This window comes from Rhinoderma darwinii, chromosome 2, assembly GCF_050947455.1.
Source record: "Rhinoderma darwinii isolate aRhiDar2 chromosome 2, aRhiDar2.hap1, whole genome shotgun sequence".
NCBI classification, from domain to species: Eukaryota; Metazoa; Chordata; class Amphibia; order Anura; family Rhinodermatidae; genus Rhinoderma; species Rhinoderma darwinii.
The window spans coordinates 9639173-9663970 of record NC_134688.1 but is presented as its reverse complement, the minus strand read 5'-3'; the positions used below and the strand labels follow the sequence as shown (position 1 = coordinate 9663970).

Genomic DNA, 24798 nt, shown 5'->3' with positions numbered 1-24798 from the left:
CATACATTACTTATCCTGTACTGATCCAGAGCTACATCCTGTTTATACTCCAGAGCTGCACTCACTATTCTGCTGGTGGAGTCACTGTGTACATACATTACATTACTTATCCTGTACTGATCCTGAGTTACATCCTGTATTATACTCCAGAGCTGCACTCACTATTCTGCTGGTGGAATCACTGTGTACATACATTACATTACTTATCCTGTACTGATCCTGAGTTACATCCTGTATTATACTCCAGAGCTGTACTCACTATTCTGCTGGTGGAGTCACTGTGTACATACATTACATTACTTATCCTGTACTGATCCTGAGTTACATCCTGTATTATACTCCAGAGCTGCACTCACTATTCTGCTGGTGGAGTCACTGTGTACATACATTACTTATCCTGTACTGATCCAGAGCTACATCCTGTTTATACTCCAGAGCTGCACTCACTATTCTGCTGGTGGAGTCACTGTGTACATACATTACATTACTTATCCTGTACTGATCCAGAGCTACATCCTGTTTATACTCCAGAGCTGCACTCACTATTCTGCTGGTGGAGTCACTGTGTACATACATTACATTACTTATCCTGTACTGATCCTGAGTTACATCCTGTATTATACTCCAGAGCTGCACTCACTATTCTGCTGGTGGAGTCACTGTGTACATACATTACTTATCCTGTACTGATCCTGAGTTACATCCTGTATTATACTCCAGAGCTGCAATCACTATTCTGCTGGTGGAGTCACTGTGTACATACATTACTTATCCTGTACTGATTCTGAGTTACATCTTGTATTATACTCCAGAGCTGCACTCACTATTCTGCTGGTGGAGTCACTGTGTACATACATTACTTATCCTGTACTGATTCTGAGTTACATCTTGTATTATACTCCAGAGCTGCACTCACTATTCTGCTGGTGGAGTCACTGTGTACATATATTACATTACTTATCCTGTACTGATCCTGAGTTACATCCTGTATTATACTCCAGAGCTGCACTCACTATTCTGCTGGTGGAGTCACTGTGTACATACATTACTTATCCTGTACTGATCCTGAGTTACATCCTGTATTATACTCCAGAGCTGCACTCACTATTCTGCTGGTTATTATTGGAAACAGTCAGAAATCTTGTTGAGCGCTTAGCTGACCTTATATTGCAGAGAGGCAGTTAGTTTTTCCTACATAACAGACTACAAATCACCTGAGTACGCCAAGTGCAGACACTGAACAAACAGGGAATGCCTCGAGATTTGAGCTCTGAAGTAAGGATATACACTTAAAGCCGATCAAGATTTTCCCCTGACAAACACTTCAATACATTTTTAGATCAGAGCGCTCGTCGTGAATGGGACAAACACTAGTAAATGTTGTGTACGCGGTTAGACTCCATGCACACGACCGTAGAAATCATCCGTAATTACAGACCCATTCATTTCTATTGCCCACGGACACCCCGTATATTTAAGGGAGGCGTAAAACGTGCCTGATTTTTTTGCTGCCACATATAGATGTAAAGTATGTCAGCCAAGAAAAGGTGTAAGACGTCTAATAAAATGCGCCAAATTTATTATACCGCGTGCGCCATTGCGATAAATTTGGCGCAGTGTCTGGTCTAGTTTTATCCTGTGGGTATTTAGGATTAATAAATCTTCCCCCGCGTCCCCGTATAACGTCCCGGCGTCCCTCACCTCTCCGGTCAGCAGCTCAATCATCTGGTTGGTGAGGTCGAGGATCTTCTTCTGATGTTTCCTCTCAGTCAGTGAGTGCTGTGGAGGCTCCGCCGTGGGGCTCTGGGTCCGGCTCCGCCCTCCTGACACCCGGGGAGCGCTGCTGGGTGTCACCCGCTGGATGGACTTCACCGGTCCGTAATCCTAATAAACGTGACAGGAACCAAGATGGCGGCAGGGACACCAAAACCGACCATAGAAATAAAGATTCTCCCCGGCACAAGTGTCATGAGTGACGTCACGTGACATAATTCCCAGAATCCTTCACCTCTCCGGTCATGTCCTATTAACCCCTTAACGACTAGCTCATTTTTTTTTATTTTTGTTTCTGCTTTTCGGCAGACATGATTCGTTGCTTTTTTTCCGCTGTTTTTTGTCCGCGGCCATCCGCGAAAAAAATGCCTCTGCCTTCTATTGAAATTAAAGGGAGGCGATTTGGGCCATTTTTTGGCGCCAATTCCGACGCAGTTTACGTGTACACATCAGCGCCGAAAAACTGTGTGAACTGACCCGAACAACTTTATTTTTTACTTATACCGTATTAGCGTACTTCTGTATGCCGGTACATTATACCGTGTCCCCATGACAACACATATTGTGCTCTATCAGTAGAGATAAGCCCAGGGCTCCCTGCAGAGGGTTCCTCCAGTCTCCGATCAGGTTGCGTTTCCGGTGACGCAATCAATAGGAAACTCAACAAGTCTCCGGTGGTGACGTGAAGAGGGGAGTCCCCCTTGATCATGCCGGTGTCATGGATCCCAGCGATCAAAGGGTTAAACAGTCGAGATCGGAGGTTCTTCTGATCCCAGCTGTTTCTACAGCGACGCCAAAAGATGTCGCTCTAGACTGGACACCTGCACCGCCCGCCGCGGTCGGGAAGGAGTTAATAGAGATACGAGCGACGTCACGTGACAGAACTACCAGAATCCCGCCCGGTCATGTGATCTCACCTCTCCGGTCAGCAGGTAGATGATCTCCAGGGTGACGTTTAATATCCTCTGGGCCATCTCATCGCCGTCCATCCTCAGCTCATCAGTCATGGAGAGGTTCTTGGGGTGGACACCGGCCATGAAGAGATCCCGGAACTGCAATAAAATAATCGTCACGTAAATATGGATAAAACGTAACCGCAGACGTAAACAGGGCGAGATTGACAGCTCACAGGTGCACTGACGGTCTTGTGCGGCACAACCGTCCATTTGAACGCAGGAAGACGCTCGATTCTGCGACCCAACGTGACTACGTTTGCGCAACGGAAGCGCTTATGAATTCAATTATTGATTTACATGGAGGTGTGTCCAATGCAGATGATGGTGGTAGTAGTAGATACATTACCACAGGAAGCAGGTCAGGGGCAGCTCCTAAAACAAGCTCCTATCAAACGAAACACATTTGATACCGCAAGGATCTCTGGGAGTTGTAGTCACGTGATTATCGCTCTATGCTCTACATTACTGTACAAACAGCATTTCAGGCTACAAGAAAATGGCGCCTGACTCCTCACACTGTGCTTTTTTATTATAACCGTTCGTGATTATATCGGCGGTGAGACGTGACATATCGCCGAGGAATCGATGTGTTTTGTCTCCACGTTAAAATGATGAAACGTGGATGAGAACTCACATTTTCTCGGGCTACATCAACATGGCCGAAACCCGGCAGCTTCGTTGGCGTGTCCACAAGAGGAGCCGCTCCCGAGCTAAATGATGACGCCAAGGTCACGTGGTGTAGGACAATCACATGACTCTTCTCCGCCAATCCAGAGGCAGCAACGCTTCCGTTGTAGAAATGTAAACTTTAGACACGTTGTGGAGGTGGTGATGGGGGCAATATTATGAGGGAACTCTGACTGTCACTAATGTGGTGGCACTCTGACTAGATATGAGCGCAGAGTATTGGTGTACATTCACTGTAACTGTTATAAGGACACCCATTTAAAGTTATGGAGGCACTGTTGCTATGTTTTTTGATAGTGTCGCGGCTAAGGGAGTACTCTGGCTCTAACAATTCTGGAGGAGCTCTAGCCATTAAGTTTATTCTTTAGGAAAGCTCTGGCTGTCTATTATGGGGGCACTTTGGCTAGCACTGATATAAGGGCATTGTTATGGGGGTACTTTGGCTGACGCTGTTATAAGGTCACATATTTGTGTATCTACAGTCACGAAGGGGTATTCTAGCTACAGTGATAATAATGGCTCCAAAAGACGGAGTATTCAGCAAATAAACGGTAACGGCACATTCAGAAGGCTCTGTTCACACTGCGCTCGGGGTAACAGAGACGTATGCATAGATTTTATTAGCGAAATCCGGGACCTCCATGAATTTGGAGAATGGGGTCCCAGCGTGCTCTGCTGTTTTTGTAAGGGCTCATGTCCACGGCCGTGTTGCGGCGCTATAATACGCCGCTCTTACAAGTGTCTGACCCTTCCCGTACTGCCGGATGTCCACCTTTCCATACAGAGGTTTTTCCCGTCTGATTCCGCACGGTGGGACGTCTCGGAGATTCACCGTACACTCTGGATCCTTCTTCACTTCTGGTTCAAACATGGATTGTGCCCGTTTACACAAAACACTCAACTTCTCCGTTACCCTGTGGGTGGCATGAGGCGGTATGTGGGCCGTATATCATAGGACAATGTGGGATCCTCCGAGAGGCTGCGTACCGCCGGCCATAGTTACATGTGTGCAGCTTCCTGCAGGCAGAGCAGGGGTCAGCCACCTATGGCACAGCCGGCATGTGGGGCATGGTTTGCTGGCACATGTCACTCGGTGTCCAGCGTGGTTGTATTCTTGGTGGCGCTGAACACCGGGAAAGAGAGAGCGCCACTTCATTATAGGGATGTCACAATACCAGAATTTGGATTTCGATATCGATACTTTGTGTAATATTGCCATTCTTGATACCAAAACGATAATTTGCCAACAATAATAAAAAAAAGATCTTCTATTTTCTGATGTGAGGCACGAGGTGCGATGATGAATTTTGAACCTCCGTGTGCCTCACATTGAGGCTGGATTCACACGAACGTGGCGTTTTTGCGGACGCAAAAACGTGGCGTTTTGCGCGCACAAAAACCACTTGACAGCTCCGTGTGTCATCCGTGTATGATGCGCGGCTGCGTGATTTTCGCGCAGCCGCCATCATAGAGATGAGTCTAGTCGACGTCAGTCACTGTCCAGGGTGCTGAAAGAGTTAACTGATCGGCAGTAAATCTTTCAGCACCCTCGACAGTGAATGCCGAACACAATATCGAGAAACCTGTTAAAAAAAAAGAAAAAGTTCGTACTTACCGAGAACTTCCCGGCCGTTTCCTTGGTGACGCGTCCTTGGTGACGCGCCTCTCTTGACATCGGGCCCCACCTCCCTGGATGACGCGGCAGTCCAAGTGACCGCTGCAGCCTGTGATTGGCCTGTGATTGGCTGGAGCTGTCACTTGGACTGAATTGTCATCCCGGGAGGTCAGACTGGAGGAAGAAGCCGGGAGTTATCGGTAAGTCAGAACTTCTTTTTTTTTTACAGGTTCATGTTTATTGGGATCGATAGTCACTGTCCAGGGTGCTGAAACAGTTTAACTCTTTCAGCACCCTGGACAGTGACTATCTCCTGACGTCGCGTACCGGAAATTTTTTTGCCGGGTTCGGCCAAAACGAGTTCGGCCGAACCCGGTGAAGTTCGGTTCGCTTGTCCGGGTTCACTCATCTCAAAGACACTCCATTTGGATGTTTGTAAATAGAAAAGCACGTGGTGCTTTTCTGTTTACATTCATCCTTTTGACAGCTCTTGCACGAATCACGCAGTTCGCACGGAAGTGCTTCCGTGCGGCATGCGTGGTTTTCACGCACCCATTGACTTCAATGGGTGCGTGATGCGTGCAAAACGCCCAAAGAACGGACATGTCGTGACTTTTTTTCAGGGGACTCAGGCCCCATGCACACGACAGCAAAAAACCTCCGTTTTTGCGGTCCGCAAAAACGCAGCCATTCACTTTCATTGAACACGGACACCTTTCCGTAGCACTACGGAAGGGTGTCAGTGCCGTGGAAATGTTCCGGGAATTATGGAACATGTCCGTTCTTTCGCATTTTGCGGGCCGTGCTCCCATACTTTGTATGAGAGCACGGCCCGAAAATGCGGCTGTCAGTCAGCGGCCGGCCGTGCCCGCAATCGTGGGCCGCGATTGCGGGCACGGTCGTGTGCATGGGGCCTCACGCTGATGAAAAATCACGGACATGTCTGCACGGCCCCATAGACACATATAGGTTCGTGCAACGCGCGTGCAAATCACGCGCGTTGCACGGACGTTTTTCCCGTTCGTCTGAATAAAGCCTAATAGTAATTAACCCCATCATGCTCCTCAGTCATAATGGACAACATTGGGTTAATGTGTGAGGAACACGATGGGGTTAATTACTATTAATGTGAGGCACACGGAGGTTCATAATTCATCGCACCTCGCGCCTCACATTAAGTGAAAGAAAGCAGATTTTTATTTTATAACAGTAAACCTGAATGACGCTATAAATGTGTAATTACGGTCGCGACGATACCGAATATGTGTATTTTTTTATGTATTGAGACTTTTATTTTAATGTTTATTGTCGTGTTTTTTTTATTTTTTACTTTTTTATTTTTAAACTTCAACGTACTGGCATATATCTGCGGCGCAGGCACTGAGGACATAACGTCGGGGTGTCGCCCGCCCGCCCGCCATGTTCTGTCTTTAGTGCCGCCGCTCATTAGTGCAGCGCTGGCGGTATCACATCATGCTGACCGCACACACACGCTTGTCAGGACTCCGCAGCGGCGCTATGACTGTATTACACGGCCGCAGCCCCGCTCTAACAACATTCACGTGTTACAGTACTGAGCCGTGCGGCCGCACAGCTTACTATCGAAATACATGAATTAACGGTATTGAACCATTTGAGGGTTTACGGTATCGAAACAGTATGGAAGTTTCGATGCATCGTGCAACCCTACTTCATTGTGCGCTTGGCGACGCTGATCACACGGAGGGAGGGAGCGGCGCTTCATTTTGTTTGTCTCCCTCTCTTCTGGTGATCAGCGTCGCAAGGAGTTCAGTAACTGCTTTTTAAAAGAAAAAGTTAGCAGCTCTCCCTCCTATGTGCCCCCTGGTGTTCAGTAGCCGTGGTCTCATCTATGTGCCCCCCCCAGCTGGTGTTCAGTAGCCGTGGTCTCATCTATGTGCACCCCCCCCCCAGCTGGTGTTCAGTAGCCATGGTCTCATATATGTGCCCCCCCCCAAGCTGGTGTTCAGTAGCCGTCGTCTCATCTATGTGCACCCCCCAGCTGGTGTTCAGTAGCCGTGGTCTCATCTATGTGCACCCCCCCCCCAGCTGGTGTTCAGTAGCCATGGTCTCATCTATGTGCACCCCCCAGCTGGTGTTCAGTAGCCATGGTCTCATCTATGTGCCCCCCCCCCCAAGCTGGTGTTCAGTAGCCGTGATCTCATCTATGTGCACCCCCCAGCTGGTGTTCAGTAGCCGTGGTCTCATCTATGTGCCCCCCCCCAAGCTGGTGTTCAGTAGCCGTGGTCTCATCTATGTGCACCCCCCAGCTGGTGTTCAGTAGCCGTGGTCTCATCTATGTGCACCCCCCCCCCAGCTGGTGTTCAGTAGCCATGGTCTCATCTATGTGCACCCCCCAGCTGGTGTTCAGTAGCCGTGGTCTCATCTATGTGCCCCCCCCAGCTGGTGTTCAGTAGCCGTGGTCTCATCTATGTGCACCCCCCAGCTGGTGTTCAGTAGCCGTGGTCTCATCTATGTGCACCCCCCCCCCCCCAGCTGGTGTTCAGTAGCCATGGTCTCATCTATGTGCACCCCCCAGCTGGTGTTCAGTAGCCATGGTCTCATCTATGTGCCCCCCCCCCCCAAGCTGGTGTTCAGTAGCCGTGATCTCATCTATGTGCACCCCCCAGCTGGTGTTCAGTAGCCGTGGTCTCATCTATGTGCCCCCCCCCAAGCTGGTGTTCAGTAGCCGTGGTCTCATCTATGTGCACCCCCCAGCTGGTGTTCAGTAGCCGTGGTCTCATCTATGTGCACCCCCCCCCCAGCTGGTGTTCAGTAGCCATGGTCTCATCTATGTGCACCCCCCAGCTGGTGTTCAGTAGCCGTGGTCTCATCTATGTGCCCCCCCAGCTGGTGTTCAGTAGCCGTGGTCTCATCTATGTGCCCCCCCAGCTGGTGTTCAGTAGCCGCGGTCTCATCTATGTGCCCCCCCCCAGCTGGTGTTCAGTAGCCATGGTCTCATCTATGTGCACCCCCCCAGCTGGTGTTCAGTAGCCGTGGTCTCATCTATGTGCCCCCCCAGCTGGTGTTCAGTAGCCGCGGTCTCATCTATGTGCCCCCCCCAGCTGGTGTTCAGTAGCCATGGTCTCATCTATGTGCACCCCCCAGCTGGTGTTCAGTAGCCATGGTCTCATCTATGTGCCCCCCCAGCTGGTGTTCAGTAGCCGTGGTCTCATCTATGTGCCCCCCCAGCTGGTGTTCAGTAGCCGCGGTCTCATCTATGTGCCCCCCCCAGCTGGTGTTCAGTAGCCATGGTCTCATCTATGTGCACCCCCCAGCTGGTGTTCAGTAGCCATGGTCTCATCTATGTGCACCCCCCAGCTGGTGTTCAGTAGCCGTGGTCTCATCTATGTGCACCCCCCCCAGCTGGTGTTCAGTAGCCATGGTCTCATCTATGTGCACTCCCCCCCCAGCTGGTGTTCAGTAGCCGCGGTCTCATCTATGTGCCCCCCCCAGCTGGTGTTCAGTAGCCATGTATGGACCACAAATAGATCACCTTTGCAAAGAAAGTCAGGGACAAGCAGGGGCGTAGCTAGGGGGGGGCAGGCGGGCATGTGCCCCTGGCGCAACTAGGTGGTAGGGAAGGGGGGGGGCATGAGGTCAGATGACTGAGGTCAGGGGACAGGTCCACTGCAGCCTTCCAGCTCTGCCTCTACTCTGTGCTCTGCTGTTACACACCACCGAGAAGCAGAGAGGAAGCTCCGCCCACAGCCCGTCCTGACCTGTCAGCAAGGAGACATGGTGAGTGTCTGTGTGTTTGTGTGTGTAGTGTGTATACAGTGTGTGTCTCTGTGTATACAGTGTGTGTCTCTGTTTGTATGTGTATATGTTACAGTGTGTGTGTGTCTGTGTCTCTGCATGTGTTTGTCTCTTACATCTACTACATTATCTGTACTCAGAGAGTTATCACTGTGTAATCTGTGGTGTTACATAGGACTGCAGGTAACATCTACTACATTATCTGTACTCAGAGAGTTATCACTGTGTTACCTGTGGTGTTACATAGGACTGCAGGTAACATCTACTACATTATCTGTACTCAGAGAGTTATCACTGTGTTACCTGTGGTGTTACATAGGACTGCAGGTAACATCTACACATTATCTGTACTCAGAGAGTTATCACTGTGTAATCTGTGGTGTTACATAGGACTGCAGGTAACATCTACTACATTATCTGTACTCAGAGAGTTATCACTGTGTTACCTGTGGTGTTACATAGGACTGCAGGTAACATCTACTACATTATCTGTACTCAGAGAGTTATCACTGTTATCTGTGGTGTTACATAGAAGTGCAGGTGACATTACTACATTATCTGTACTCAGAGAGTTATCACTGTGTAATCTGTGGTGTTACATAGGACTGCAGGTAACATCTACTACATTATCTGTACTCAGAGAGTTATCACTGTGTTACCTGTGGTGTTACATAGGACTGCAGGTAACATCTACTACATTATCTGTACTCAGAGAGTTATCACTGTGTTACCTGTGGTGTTACATAGGACTGCAGGTAACATCTACTACATTATCTGTACTCAGGGAGTTATCACTGTGTTATCCGTGGTGTTACATAGGACTGCAGGTAACATTGCTACATTATCTGTACTCAGAGAGTTATCACTGTGTGTTATCTGTGGTGTTACATAGGACTGCAGGTAACATTGCTACATTATCTGTAATCAGAGAGTTATCATTGTGTTATCTGTGGTGTTACATAGGACTGCAGGTAACATCTACTACATTATCTGTACTCAGAGAGTTATCACTGTGTGTTATCTGTGGTGTTACATAGGACTGCAGGTAACACTACTACATTATCTGTAATCAGAGAGTTATCACTGTGTTATCTGTGGTGTTACATAGGACTGCAGGTAACATCAACTACATTATCTGTACTCAGAGAGTTATCACAGTTATCTGTGGTGTTACATAGGACTGCAGGTAACATCTACTACATTATCTGTAATCAGAGAGTTATCACTGTGTTATCTGTGGTGTTACATAGGACTGCAGGTAACACTACTAGATTATCTGTACTCAGAGAGTTATCACTGTGTTATCTGTGGTGTTACATAGGACTGCATGTAACATCTACTACATTATCTGTACTCAGGGAGTTATCACTGTGTTATCCGTGGTGTTACATAGGACTGCAGGTAACACTACTAGATTATCTGTACTCAGAGAGTTATCACTGTGTTATCTATGGTGTTACATAGGACTGCAGGTAACACTACTACATTATCTGTAATCAGAGAGTTATCACTGTGTCATCTGTGGGGTTACATAGGACTGCAGGTAACATCAACTACATTATCTGTACTCAGGGAGTTATCACTGTGTTATCTGTGGTGTTACATAGGACTGCAGGTAACATCTACATTATATATCTGTGCGGCCTCTTTAATTTATTTTCTTAACTTATTTTTATGTTAATTACATTATAGAACTACATCGCTTGTAAAATGTAGAAATGCTTTTATACTCGAGTTACATTAAAAAAATTGTGAAAAACAATTACACCTCATTGATTGGTAGAGAAAGCAAACATGGCGAGGGGGAAGGAGATGTCGGGAAATAAGTTGGGGGGGGGGGGGGGCGCCAATCTAAATCTTTGCCCCGGGTGCTGGAGAGCCTAGCTACGCCTCTGGACAAGCGTCACACTGAAATGTAAGTTTAATCAACTGAATTATTGGTTTATATAAAATACTGGAAACAGTTTGACTTTCACGATTGCCTGGCGCACGGAGTACTTCATTATTGATTTTTTTTGTTTTTATCGGCACACCTTACAGAAAAGGTTGTCTACCCTGATACAGAGGGCATCACAGGAGGTATGAGGCGTGGGGGTGTTACTGCCTTCTAGGGATGGGGGTCATGCTGTGATCACTAAGGCTTGTGGGCCTGCTGCCACTACTGGAGAAGGCGGCGGGACTGATGTGACTACTAGGGAGGGAGCAGTTACTGAGCAGTGGGTAGTGTAGGGGGTGACGTGACTACTAGGGGAGGTGGTGCTTCTGTGACTACTGAGGAAGGAAAATGGCTGTTGCTGACAAGTAGGGAAGTGAGGGGGCAGGTTGGTGTGATTAATATAAGTGGGGGGGGGGGGTAATGTGACTACTGGGGGGTTGATGTGACTACTGGGGAGATAACTGTTGCTGACAAGTAAGTGTAGGGGCAGGCTGCTGTGACTAATGAGAAAGTGGGGGGCTGTTGTGACTACTGGGGACGAAGGGGCTGATGTGACTACTGGGGAAGTAGGGTGGCTGATGTGATTACTGGGGAAGGGGGCTGATGTGACTACTGGGGAAGGGGGGCTGATGTGACTACTGGGGGGGAAGCTGATGTGACTACTGGGGAAGGGGGGCTCATGTGATTACTGGGGTGGAAGCTGTTGTGATTACTGAGGAAGGGGGGCTGATGTGACTACTGGGGAAGGGGGTGATTGTTGGTGAACAATAGGGAAGTGTGTGTGGGGGCGTGATAAATAAGGAAATGGGGGTGGGGCTGATGTGACTACTGGGGTAATACGGCTGTTGTGACTACTGAGTGGTGCTGGTTTGACAACTGGGGATGTAGAAGGGAGAGCTTGGGTCACAATTTTTACTACTAGAGGGGAGGGGGCTGATTGTGCTGTAATTACCTGGGAGCGCTCTATTCTGGGGGTTTATACATCGGATGCAACGTCAAGCCAGATCTACAGTCGTCGCTGGCTCCTACACCTTGCTGAGATTTCTCCACTCTCCGGCCTGCGTCTCCTATTGGTCAATGCACCTGGTACGTGATTACATCATCGCATCCCACCGTACCCGCGACGCTGGCTGCCGGAAGTGTGGTCGCCGCCATCTTGGCTCCATCATGACGCTACTGCGTCACAGGTGATATGTGGCTGAGAATTTCGGTATGTGGCTTATGATTGGTACTACTTGATATATAATGAGGGCCCCGCTAGGATGACACCAACCCCAGACGAAGGCAACGCCGAAATGCGTGTCGGGTTTGGTGTCATTCACTTATTCATTCTGCCCTGTAGTTCTTTTCAGAATTTTTTTTGCAGCTAAGGCTTCGTTCACATCTGCATCGGGGCTCCGTTCATGGGTTCCGTCGGACCTTTCCGTGAGGGGAACCCAAAACTGAAACAAACGGGAAACTATAGGTTTCCGTTTGCATTACTATTGATTTCTCCAGGTCCGCTATACAGTGTCCCATCCTAGTATTAGAGGAGGTACAATGTGGGCCGTATAAGGGTCAGATTACACATTGCGTATATGCTGTGGTTTTTCCGCAACGGAATTTGTTGCGGCAAATACAGTAGCAGCAAAGTGGATGAGATCAAACCAAACAAATTTCATCCAGGCGCGGCCCAAATGACAAGTAAAAAAAAAAAAAAAAAGCTCAGAAATTGACCTGCGGGGCAGAAATGTATTCCGCATGTCTATCGTATTTGCGTAATCGCTGTTTATTTGTTGCAGGTTTTCCCCTATTGAATTCAATGGGGAGATAAATCCCGCACCAAATAGCAGTTGTTGCATTTTTTGCGGCGGGTTCGCAGCGATTCCGCTACAAAAAACACAACTCTGTGTTCCTCCATCCAGCGCGGCTTCCTGGGATGACATTTCATCCCATGTGACCGGCGCTGCAGCGAATCACAGGCTGCAGCGGTCGCGTGCGTTCATTCATGAAACCAAAATTCATTTATTTTTTTTCACTATGTATTGCCGGATGTTCGTTGCTCGGCACAGGCCGGCATGAGGCAGTGACTTCATCACGCCTGTCTGCACCGAGCCGCAGAGATCGCAGGAGCAGAGGGATCTCCTCCACTCGTTGTTGGAATGGGGTTAGGTGAGTATATTGTTTTTTTATTATATGTATTATTTTTATTAGGCACTACTGGGGCTGTGTGGGGCAGCTATGGGGGCATTATACTGTGGGGGGACAGCTATGGGGGCATTATACTGTGGGGGGGCAGTGTCAGGGGGTATATTATATACAGCAGGCGTAGAGGATTAATATTAGTTCAATGGCATAGAATGCAAATAGGGGGCGTGGTATGCAAAAGGGGTGTGGCCTAAATAATTGTTCATTAATCGTAATCGAGGTTGCATGTTCAATCAATGGTGATTTAGGTCATAATCGCCCAGCCCTGCAGAATCTTCTATGACCGGCAGAGGACGGGACCTCAGTGCTGGGGTGAGGGGCAGGCAGTTCAGGGGGTATCTGTAAGGCTGGGTTCCCACAGTGCAGATTTGCTGCAGATTTTGCCTGCACTTGTAAGCCAAAACCAGAATGAAATCCAGGAGAGCAGACCTATAAGGACTTTCTTTATATATTTCTTCTGTTTAGATTCCGCTCCTGGTTTTGGCTTACAAAACGCAGGCAAAATCTGCACTGTGTGAACCCCGCCTTAGTCTATTATGTCAATTCGTCCCCTTTGCTTTGCTGCCAATTTTGAAAAGTCCCGAATAACCCCTTTAATTCTGGATTTGAAACTGACCAAGGACCTCTGTATAGAGTTTGTATGTTCTATCCGTATTATGTTTTTGTTTTGGTACGAATAATCTTTCGTAAAAATATAAGAAATAAACAAAACCTAGAACTGTTCACACTGCCGTCAAAGCCTCCGTCAGGAGTCCTGGCAGATTTAAAGGGAAGAATAGCACTGCATGGGGCGCTATTCTTCTTGTCAAAACGACAACCCGACAAACCCCACTAAGTCAATGGGGTCTGCTGGGCGACTGTGGTTTCCGTTTATAACCGAAACCACGACGCAAACGTGAAGAGTCTAAATAAGATTTTTATTAAAACATTTTCTTTTATGTGACTTCACATAAAAATAAAAGCCTTTAAAAAATATTCCAGTTTTCAGACTGTCCACTGGAGCGCAGTAGGCTGACATTTCCTGCTTTCTGCATCTCACTTTTCAGCTTTGCTGTGTAGACTGGGACAGAATCAGCAAAGTGATTCCATACAGGGGTTATTTAGGATTAGAAAAACATGGCTGCTTACTTCCAAATACAGCACCCCACACGTCCACAGGTTGTGTATGGTATTAGCTGAGCTGCAATACCAGGCACAACCCATAGAGAAGCGCGGCGCTGTTTTTAGAAGAAAGCAGACATGTTTTTTTCTAATCCTGGACAACCCTTTTACTGACGGCTCTGTTGTACGACTGGAGGCCTAAAAAAGGCAGGGTATTGACACTATACACAGAAAAAGGCTCTGTATGCTGCTCCCCTGTCGTCTTTGGACACTTCTCTGACCATTGACGCCCATTCTTTGCAGCCGCCATAAAGCACACACATCCTGCTCTACTATACAGACAAAATGTGTGCTTCCAATATGGCCGCCCCTAGTGAAGTTGAAAGAACGAATAAACACATAATTTCTCTTACATTTAATTAAGAAAATTAAATACATGATACAGTCTCACATTCTGAAGGCAAAAATGGCTTCTCCGCCGTTCTCATAATTTTTTTTTTTTTTTAAAGTTTAATTCTGCAGGAAGCTTAAAAGATCGAGACGACATCACCAAGATAGACCGACCACCGACATTGGAATACCAGCAGAACACCATCAAAGCCCTGAGTATCACGTATTGCATAGTGGATATCAGCAATGGCAACCTCAAGCACCACAAGAAACTAAAAAGCTAGGGTGAGGGCAAATCAGGAGGTGATAAGGTGCGGGTAGGGATGCAAAAGTTTTAGGAAAAGCTTCCAGTAGGAATAGGTCATGTATTAGACCAGGTAGTCACAGGGGCCCTGATATGGGCAAAGCAAAATGCGTCAGCAAGTAACGAATATAAGAACGTATGAAGCAAAAACGGTTACTCTTGAAATTGATTCCACTTGCAACATAAAGCGGGAGTATAAGGGATGAAAATAACACAAAACAAAGTATTTCCTGTGAGAGGTGCTCTCAATGCCAGGAGGCTGTCGAGCAAGGAGGAGCAATGGTGTTGTGTTTTTTTTTGCCCCAGAAATCAGTCCCTGGAGGTCCATAGGAAACGGAGTCCGGCCCGGTATCGCCAGAGGCTGATCAGTCATTAAAGATAATGTTGTGTAGGGAAATATCTGCGAATAGGCGAGCGTCAGCACCTTCAGCTCCTCTATCGAGCCTGCGTCATAATGTCCTTCACTGAAACTATTCCAAGGGGTGATACTGCCAATTTATGAGGGTTATCTACACAATATGTATCTATTGTCCAGATCCTGACTAAGGCTGAGGATATCTGAGAGGCTGCAGATGTTTTTACGCAATGGTTACCAAGTAGTCCAGTAGAGTTCGGTTGACATAAAAAAAAGAGCTGCTGTTTAGATGAAGCATTGTTGACTTGAAGTATTTTTCCAGCGATTTGAAGAAAAATCCGCGAGGACCGATATCTCGAATAAAAATGGCGCACTTAAAAGGTGTAAGGGAATATGAGATCGCTTCTGAAGTGTTAGGAAGGACTCGCTGAAGGTGGACGACCTTCCCGGATGCAAGCGCAAGCACCATCGTAGATGGGACGGCTTCCATTTTTTAGACCTACCTGGAGCCTGAACGTATTTGTGGTCGGCAGGTTGAGAACCTGGAGATCAGGTCACTGGAACTTCTCTCCAATGTGCCCATCGTTGGCCACATAGAAATTACTTGTCTGCCGCGTGGATTTGCCGATGTCGTACAAGACCTTTTTTGGTTGTGAAGGACTTGTTACATTGAGAACACGTGAACATCTTCAGCCCCGTGTGACTTATCTTATGCGCAGAAAGGGTTGATTTGTGGGCAAAGGATTTACCGCATTCGGAACATGAAAACGGCCGCTCCCCGGTGTGAGTCCTCTCGTGTTCTACAAGAAGCGATCGTCTCGAAAAACTCTTCCCGCACTCGGTACACGAGAATGGCCGCTCGCCGGTGTGGAGGAACCGATGTTTGTCAAGTGCAGATTTCTGGGTAAAACATTTACCGCAATCTGAGCAGGAAAATGGCTTCTCCCCCGTGTGGATCCTCAAATGGTTGACATAAGTGGATCTCATTGTAAAGCTCTGGCCACAAAAGGAACACGTGAAGGGCTTGTAGCCGGTGTGAGTCCTCTCGTGGTCGATCACTATGGACCTATGGGCAAATCTTTGTCCGCAATAAGAACAGGCGAACGGCTTCTCTCCCGTGTGGATTCTCTGGTGGTCAACGAGCGACGTCTTATGTTTGAAGCTCTTTCCGCAGTCGGTGCATGAAAATGGTGTTTCACCCGTGTGAGTTCTTTTGTGCCGACTTAGCTTTGATTTATGGGTAAAAGATTTACCGCACTCAGCGCATGGAAATACGTTAGTCAAATTGGACGACGCTGGACCTGCAAGAGAAAAGTACGTAGTTGCTTAGCACTTTGTAGGGGAATGGGGGAAGGTAAAGGGGGGTAACCCTAAAGAATGGCACCCTTCCCTCCACCCTGGAGTTATTGTTTTACTGCTAGGTACAGATAATAAAAGGAATAACACAATACTGTAAAGCGTTAGCGATAGAAGAGCAGTGTTTTCTTGCAGAATGACCAATGGATGGCGAATCATTTCAGTTGGCGCCCTGTATGGCAGTGCCACTGGAGGGGAAAAAGGGTGGTCCAAACAGAATAACCTTGAATTGTCCGTATTTAGAGGTCACCACTCACCTGGGCTGATCTGTGTAGGAGTCTCCTGATTACACGGCTCATCCCCCCACATATCCGTGTCCACGACTTCAACTTTGATAACTCTTAAGCTTCCATCCTAAATAGAACACAAATTCTTATGAAGATCAAGACCTATCTTTAGGATGTCAGATCGGTGGGGGTCTAACTCCCGACACCTCCGACAATCAACTGACTGAAGGGGCTGCGGCAGTCCAGTGAGTGTATGTGAATGGTACGGAGCTGCAATACCAGGCACAGCCACTACCAAATGTACGGCGCTGTGCCTAGTAAACAATGAAGTAGCCGCCACCCCTTCAGTCAGCTGATCGGCGGAGGGGCCGGACGTCTGACCCGACGGATAGGCCATCAATATTATAATCCCGCATATATAAAAACATTTTGATTTAGTGAAATAATCCTCTACCAGATGATCCTGTGGGACGCTGCGACTTTCCTCTGTAGACTCCTGTGGATAGTCTGGTCTGGGACGTCTCTCTGATTTATTTCTCTTACTAGATACACCTGTAGGAGACACGGACGGGAAACTTATCAATACTGTGGTGGGAGGCCTCAAATTGTGCCAAATTTATCAAAAAAAGTGCAAAAGGCTTAATAAACGGAGCCACTCACTAGGCCTGTCGGACGCACGTCTCTTATTTCTGCCACCCTATGGCTGCTGTACACATATGCCAGAATATTGTGCCAAAAATGGTGCAGGTCCTTCATAAATAAGGCCTCCCCTTAGCCATGCCTGTTTTTCTGGATCATTGGTCAAAACTTTTGAGGTAGGTGCAAAAAGTGTCTAAAATGCATAATAAAGTTGCAAGTATTGGATGTAAAGCATCGGATGGTTCTGTCACAATCTTTTGGGTATTTGCTTTCTGGAAAAATAGGCTTTAGGTTCTTCAGCGGTTTTTGTTTTTTTAGGTGTTCAACACATTTAAAGGGGACCTGCCACTAGGTCTTATTAGTTAAACTGGTTTACTGACCTGAATAGCGCTGTTTTTCTTTTTTCCGAGGACGGAGGTTCCAGAGATATGGCCCACTGTTGTGTTGGCTCCCTATAGGCTAATTTTCTGCAGTTAGCCAACGGGGAGGAGCTAGCTTCCCTGCCTCTGATGCTGACCAATCAGTGCAAGGTAGCTCGAGGGTAGTTCACTCCCTGTTGGCTAACTAAAGCAAATTGGCCTATAGGGAGCCAACACAACAGTGGGCCATATCTCTGGAATGGGGGGGGTCCTCAGAAAAATGGAGCTGGAATCAGGGAGACAGCGCTATTCAGGTCAGTAAACCAGTTCAACTTATATGTCCTAGTGACAGGTCCGCTTTAAAGTGCGCTCAACCAGTTTGGAAGCTGTAACCATATATGAGCGGCCGCCCACTCTCATGAGGACCACCTCATTCTCTGGATCAGCCAAGCGATCGGACCCTCACTGATTACATTGTATTTAATTGACAGGTCAGAAAAGTGTTCTGTTGTGTAAGAAGTAGATCGGCAGTGACACACTATTTAGGTCCTCGCTTACCTGGACTGATTTCTGTGGTCTGATCCTTAGACTGCTCATCCCCCGACACATCCGTCTCTACAAATTCAACTTTGATAACTCTCAAGCTCCCATCCTAAATAGAGAACAGTTATTCAGACCGTAGTTCCGGCCATCAAATACTGGAGAATGTGTAGGCAACAAGTAGGGGGGTTCACAGCGGGGACCATCGATGACCACCATTACTCCCAGGTGAACGGCTTGATGAATGCTTTATCCTCCTGTACTGAAGCTGCAGGAAACACGATGCGTACGCCTGACCCGCTATCAATAGACGACTAGTCCAACACAAGTTCTTCATTCTCGCTAATAATAGGTGTAGCGTCCATGGCCGCGGGCCGTCCGGTTTACTTACCTTCCGACGCCCGCAGCCATGGATATGTGAGCGCTGGTCCCCATCTCCTTCCTAGGAGACGCCAGCGCTCACTTCCGCTCAGGTCTGCTATGTCCCGTAGGGTGCGCGCGCACATGAAAACAATCATCATCATCAACTCACATGATTTCCTGGACTATATGAAGGCCTCTGCCCTTCTGATCCTTGCCTGAGCGTTGTTTGTTATATCCTAGTTTGTCTAAGCAAATGGTCCCCTAGTGTTTTCCAGTTCCAGTGTTCCCTGTTCCTGTATCCCGTGCTATCCTGGTCAAGTGCCGCCCTGTAGTCGTGCTCTGCTGTATCTACACCTGTCCTGCTACACCACACCTGGCGCCTGCCTGCCGCCTATTCCCAACCGAGCCTGTCTTGCTACTGTCCGAGCTGCCACAGGTACCCTATATGAACTATAGACTGTGTCCTGCGCCCTGTTGGCTAGCTGCCATACCGTCAAGGCGGTACGGCCCAGTGGGTTCACGAACCCCACGTGACAATAGGGGTGCTAGTTGCGGGAAACGCTATCATCTCAAGATGCCCTGATAAGGCATACGAGAGGGATTCATGACAGACGAATATGAGCGTATATTATGAAAACTCTTCTACAGCTAGGGCTGGGCGATTAATCAAATTAATTCAATTAAATCGCCCTCAAGGGCTCTCACAATCAATCGATTCTGTAGTGGGGTCGTCGCGCCGAGCTGCAAGGGGAACCTCCGCCCCGCCACTGCCTGGTCTGTCCCGTCCTGTCTCCCCACAAAACTGCTGTTCTGTACTGAACATAATGATACAGTGCGAAACAGCAGAGACTCCACGTATATAGCCACACCGCCCCGCTATAGATAGCACCCCCTTGTAGATCGCCCCCCCTCCCTTGTAGATCCCCCCCCTTCCTTGTTGATCGCGCTGTCGTAGCTCCCACTGGGAGCTGAATCCCCGGCCAAAGCGTCTGCAATCTCTGGCTGGGGATTCAGCTGAGCGTGGCAGCTACAGCAAAGCGATCAACAAGGAAGGGGGGGGGGGTGCGATCTACAAGGGAGGGGGTGCTGCGATCTACTAGGGGGTGTGTGGCACTATCTACATGGGCACTGTGGCACTATATTGGGGGGTGGCATTATGTGGGCACTGGCATTACATGTAGGCACTGACACTATCTACATGGGCACTGACACTATCTACATGGGCACTGTGGTGTTTTCAGGGGATTAGGACAAAAAACCCTGACAAATTAAATTCATTTTTTTTTTTAATGGCCATACGGACTGGAAATGGATGAGAATTTGGAGACACTGATGCAAAATGGACATGAAAAACGACACCGTGTCCCCGCGTAACTGCATGCCCAAAGCACTGTCACCCCATCGTCAGTTGATGAGTTTTTAATGTCCATCTTTTTTCACTGTCGTGTGGCTGTATCCTAAATGTCTATGATGCCCGGAGTCCCGGTCACATGTACCGTGGTTGGGCTGGGAAGCCCGGCGGACACACGGATCTTTTTTCACGGTCGTGTGAATTGGACATTGTAATTTATTCAAAACCCCATGGTGGGGCCGGTACTGACCGGGTCCTGCTCAGACCTCAGACCCTATAATGTCATCTCCCCCAGAGTGCCCGCTCTGCCCTATCTGCCTGGCCGTGCTGCAATTTACACTGCTCTCGTCTGCAATGTCGGAGACCGGCTGAGGGGGTGACGGGCAGAGGGGGATGTTAGTGCGCGCAGCGCATCATTGATTATAGATTCTGTTAACCTGTTCCCTGCCAGGAAACACAGAAGTTATAATTAGATAGACATTTTTCCAATTGTATTTATGATGAAAAAAAAAAAAAAAGTATTTGCAGAGGTTAAAAGTTGTGACGTCACGTAGAATAATTATAGCAATACATGTTAAAAAGTTATTTATATAGAGAAAATGTATTAAATGATCACTCGGTATTACTGTTAAATAAACAGAAAAAAATAAGAATATCGAGATTCAAAGAGAAAATCGTCCAAAGTGTTGAAAAAAATCTAGATTTAATTTTTGGGCAAAAATTGCCCAGCCCTATCTACAGGTGATTGATTTTGTGAAATAATCCTCAACTTCACCTACCTGGTAATCCTGTGTTTCCTCTGTAGACTCGGGGGAATAGTCTGGACTGGGACATCTCTCTGATGTGTTTCCTATACTGGATCCATCTGTAGGAGATACAGCGACTGACTACATTGTGTATATAGGATATATCAGAGGACGTCTGTATCTAGTTATATCTCTTACCCGGTGATGGGAGGGGCTGCTGAGTCTCCGTCATGACGTCCTTATACAGATCCTTGTGTCCGTCTAGATACTCCCACTCCTCCAGAGAGAGATAGACAGCGACGTCCTGACACCGGATAGGAACCTGACACATACAAGGAGACGGTCATCACTGTCCAGACACATTGTCCCTCGGTGTCTCCGTATAACGTAGCGGCATTTCTCACCTCGCCGGTCAGCAGCTCGACGATCTTGTTAGTGAGGTCCAGGATCTTCTTCTCTTGGTCTCTCTCCTGTATCAGCGAGTGCGGTGGAGGAGCCAATGTGGGATTACGGGTTCTTCTTGACAAACGTTGGGTGCCACTGGATGTCACTTGCTTGACGGACTTCTTCATAGGTCCATAATCCTAATAAATGAGATGGAACAAAGGCACTGCAAACTTCCCAAAATCCCTCATCTCTCCAGCCATACCATTGACTTATGACATGTGACCTAACTCCCAGAATCCCTCACCTCTCCGGTCAGCAGGTAGATGATCTCCAAGGTGACATTTAATATACGATTGGTCATCTCTTCATTGTTTGTCTTCATCCTCATGGAGAGGACTCTGGATCTTGTGGTGGACCCCGATCAGCCGCGACGATCCCAGAACTGCAATAAAATGAAGGCAAAGAAAGATAAAATGCCGGAATAAATAGAGGAAAAACAATAACTTGCTATCTGTCAGACGGTTACGTGTAATTTAATGTGTGTGGTTAAGTAAGGCCCCATGCACACGACTGTGCCGTAATCACATTTGCGGGCCTTGCTCCAAAGAGAAGGAAGAAGACCACGATCAAGAAGTAGAAGAGAAGGAAGAAGACCACGATCAAGAAGTAGAAGAGGAGGAAGAAGACCACGATCAAGAAGTAGAAGAGGAGGAAGAAGACAACGAACAAGAAGTAGACAAGGAGGAAGAAGACAACGAACAAGAGAAGGAAGAAGACAACGAACAAGAAGTAGAAGAGAAGAAGGAAGAAGTCCACGAACAAGAAGTAGAAGAGAAGGAAGAAGACCACGATCAAGAAGTAGAAGAGAAGGAAGAAGACCACGATCAAGAAGTAGAAGAGAAGGAAGAAGTCCACGAACAAGAAGTAGAAGAGAAGGAAGAAGTCCACGAACAAGAAGTAGAAGAGAAGGAAGAAGACCACGATCAAGAAGTAGAAGAGGAGGAAGAAGACCACGATCAAGAAGTAGAAGAGGAGGAAGAAGACCACGATCAAGAAGTAGAACAGGAGGAAGAAGACAATGAACAAGAAGAAGAGAAGGAAGAAGACAACGAACAAGAAGTAGACAAGGAGGAAGAAGAAAATAAACAAAAAGAGGAGGAAGAAGACAATGAACAAGAAGTAGACAGTAAACACGAGGAAGAGAAGAAAGATAAAGACAATGAACAAAACAAAGAAAGAAGACAATGAACAGGAAGAAGAAGACAATGAAAAAAAATGACAATAAAGAAGACAAAGAAGAAGAGGAGGAAGAAGAAGACAAAGAACAAGAAGAAGAGGAGGAAGAAGAAGACAATGAAGAAGAAGAAAGGGACGAAGAAGAAGAGGAAGAAGACGACAACAAACAAGAAGAAGAGGAGGAAGAAGAAGACAAAGAACACGAAGAAGAGGAGGAAGAAGACAATGAAGAAGAAGAAAGGGACGAAGAAGAAGAGGAAGAAGACGACAACAAACAAGAAGAAGAGGAGGAAGAAGAAGACAAAGAACACGAAGAAGAGGAGGAAGAAGACAATGAAGAAGAAGAAAGGGACGAAGAAGAAGACAATGAACAAGAAGAAGACCACAAACAAGAAGAAGAGGAGGAAGAAGACAACGAACAAGAAGAAGAGGAGGAAGAAGACAATGAAGAAGAAGAAAGGGACGAAGAAGAAGACAATGAACAAGAAGAAGACCACAAACAAGAAGAAGAGGAGGAAGAAGACAACGAACAAGAAGAAGAGGAGGAAGAAGACAACAAACAAGAAGAAGAGGGGGAAGAAGACAACGAACAAGAAGAAGAGGGGGAAGAAGACAACAAACAAGAACAAGAGGAGGAAGAAGACAACAAACAAGAAGAAGAGGGGGAAGAAGACAACGAACAAGAAGAAGAGGAGGAAGAAGACAACAAACAAGAAGAAGAGGGGGAAGAAGACAACGAACAAGAAGAAGAGGAGGAAGAAGACAACAAACAAGAACAAGAGGAGGAAGAAGACAACAAACAAGAAGAAGAGGGGGAAGAAGACAACAAACAAGAAGAAGAGGGGGAAGAAGACAAAGAACAAGAAGAAGAGGGGGAAGAAGACAAAGAACAAGAAGAAGAGGAGGAAGAAGAAGAAGACGACAAAGAACAAGAAGAGGAGAAAGAAGAAGACAAAGAACAAGAAGAAGAGGAGGAAGACAACAAACAAAAAGAGGAGGAAGAAGACAATGAACAAGAAGAAGAGGAGGAAGAAGAAGGCAACAAACAAGAAGAAGACAACGAACAAGAAGTAGAAGAGGAGGAAGAAGAAAATAAACAAAAAGAGGAGGAAGAAGACAATGAACCAGAAGAAGAGGCGGAAGAAGAAAACAATGAACAAACAGAAGAAGAGGAGGACTAAGACAATGAACAAGAAGTAGAGGAAGAAGACCATGAACAAGAAGAGGAAGAAGACAAGGAAGACAATGAATAAGAAGTAGACAATAAACAAGAGGAAGAGAAGAAAGATAAAGACAATGAACAAAACGAAGAAAGAAGACAATGAACAGGAAGAAGAAGACAATGAACAGGAAGAGGAGGAAGAAGACAAAGACAGAAGGAAGAAGACAATGAAAAAAATGACAGACGACAACGAACAAGAAGAAGAGGAAGAAGAAGACAATGAACAAGAAAAAGAGGAGGAAGATGAAGAGGAGGAAGGAGACAAAGAATCCCATTTTATCTGTAAAATAATGTAAACAATAAAAGAATAAACATAAAAGTCCAAACTATTACAATATAATGATATTTCTCCAATAAAGTGAATGGCGTAAAAAAAATAAAAGCCGCTAGAATCCCTGTTCAAAGAGTCGTGTGTACCGTGAAATTGTTCCAATAAAAACGCCGGATTCTTTAGCCCTCACACCACTCATCAACGGGGAAAACAAGTTATGGCTCTCAAAATGTGGCGACACAAAACATAGTAAAACATCATTATGGTATCGCCGTCATCATATTGCCTGCAAAATAAGGTTGTTTTTAACCCACGGTGAATGCCGTAAAATCAAAACCCGAAGAACAATGGAGGAATGGCTGTTTTTAGCCCATTCAACCCCACAAAATATTTTTTTTACGTTTTTTAGTACCTTAAACGGTGCCATGAAAAACGACAGGACGTCACACAAAAAACAAGCCCTGATACCCCAATGTTGACGGGAAAATAACAAACGTATCATTATGGAAGGCGACCGGAAAAAAACGAAAATGAAAAAACTAAAAATGGACTGGACCTTAAGGGGTTAATAAATTTTGTGCAAATCATTATTTTATTTGTAGCAGTTTTAACAGGGTTTTTTTTTCCACCGACTTCCTACCGCGCCACTGTTGGTTAATTTACGTACCCCAAAATTATTAATAGCAACAATATAACATAAAATAAAATGGAGGTGTTGCCCATAGCAACCAGATCTCAACTGACACTTTTCCCGAGCAGATTAGAAAATGAAAGCTGCGATCTGATTGGTTGCTATGGGTAACCACTTACAGTCCACCTAATGTTCATACATGAGGCGGATTTTCCTGTCTGGATCCAATAGATAATAATAAATAGTAAATGTGTCACCTCGTTCATTAGACGCCCGGGGAATAGCCGCTCCTATAAGCATCTCACATCAATGAAACCCATGAAGCACCGCAAGGGTTTCTGGGAATTTTAATCACATGATTGTCGCTCTGTCATCTCCGTTACTCTCCA

The 24798-nt window shown here is 46.7% G+C and overlaps 2 protein-coding genes across 2 annotated transcripts in view; both read right to left on the bottom strand.

The window, feature by feature from the left end:
- Positions 1–15664, bottom strand: part of LOC142741694 (uncharacterized) — a 25605-nt gene extending 9941 nt beyond the window's left edge. Inside the window, exons 1-5 of the mRNA XM_075851039.1 lie at positions 15585–15664; positions 4175–4330; positions 3364–3439; positions 2691–2825; positions 1702–1884 (exon numbers count right to left, since the gene is read on the bottom strand). Coding sequence (XP_075707154.1) covers positions 1702–1884; positions 2691–2825; positions 3364–3439; positions 4175–4330; positions 15585–15664 — 630 coding nt within the window. The remainder of the gene's footprint in view (positions 1–1701; positions 1885–2690; positions 2826–3363; positions 3440–4174; positions 4331–15584) is intronic.
- LOC142741993 (uncharacterized) lies at positions 14433–24798 on the bottom strand. Its single transcript, XM_075851331.1, has 9 exons — positions 24667–24798; positions 21354–21491; positions 21067–21246; positions 20861–20984; positions 20696–20781; positions 18221–18314; positions 17119–17216; positions 16695–16791; positions 14433–16382 (listed from the first exon to the last, which is right to left on the bottom strand). The coding sequence occupies exons 2-9, from the start codon at positions 21435–21437 to the stop codon at positions 15682–15684; spliced, it is 1464 nt and encodes a 487-aa protein (XP_075707446.1). The 5' UTR covers positions 21438–21491; positions 24667–24798; the 3' UTR covers positions 14433–15681.

Excerpts from the sequence above, each read along its gene's own strand:
- LOC142741993 (XM_075851331.1), bottom strand. The coding sequence starts at position 21,437 with ATGAGGATGAAGACAAACAATGAAGAGATGACCAATCGTATATTAAAT. Across the intron at positions 18,315-20,695 it reads AGGAAACACAGGATTACCAG|GATGGGAGCTTGAGAGTTAT; the intron begins GTAGGTGAAGTT and ends TTCTCTATTTAG. Across the intron at positions 16,383-16,694 it reads TCCTACACAGATCAGCCCAG|GTCCAGCGTCGTCCAATTTG; the intron begins GTGAGTGGTGAC and ends TTTCTCTTGCAG.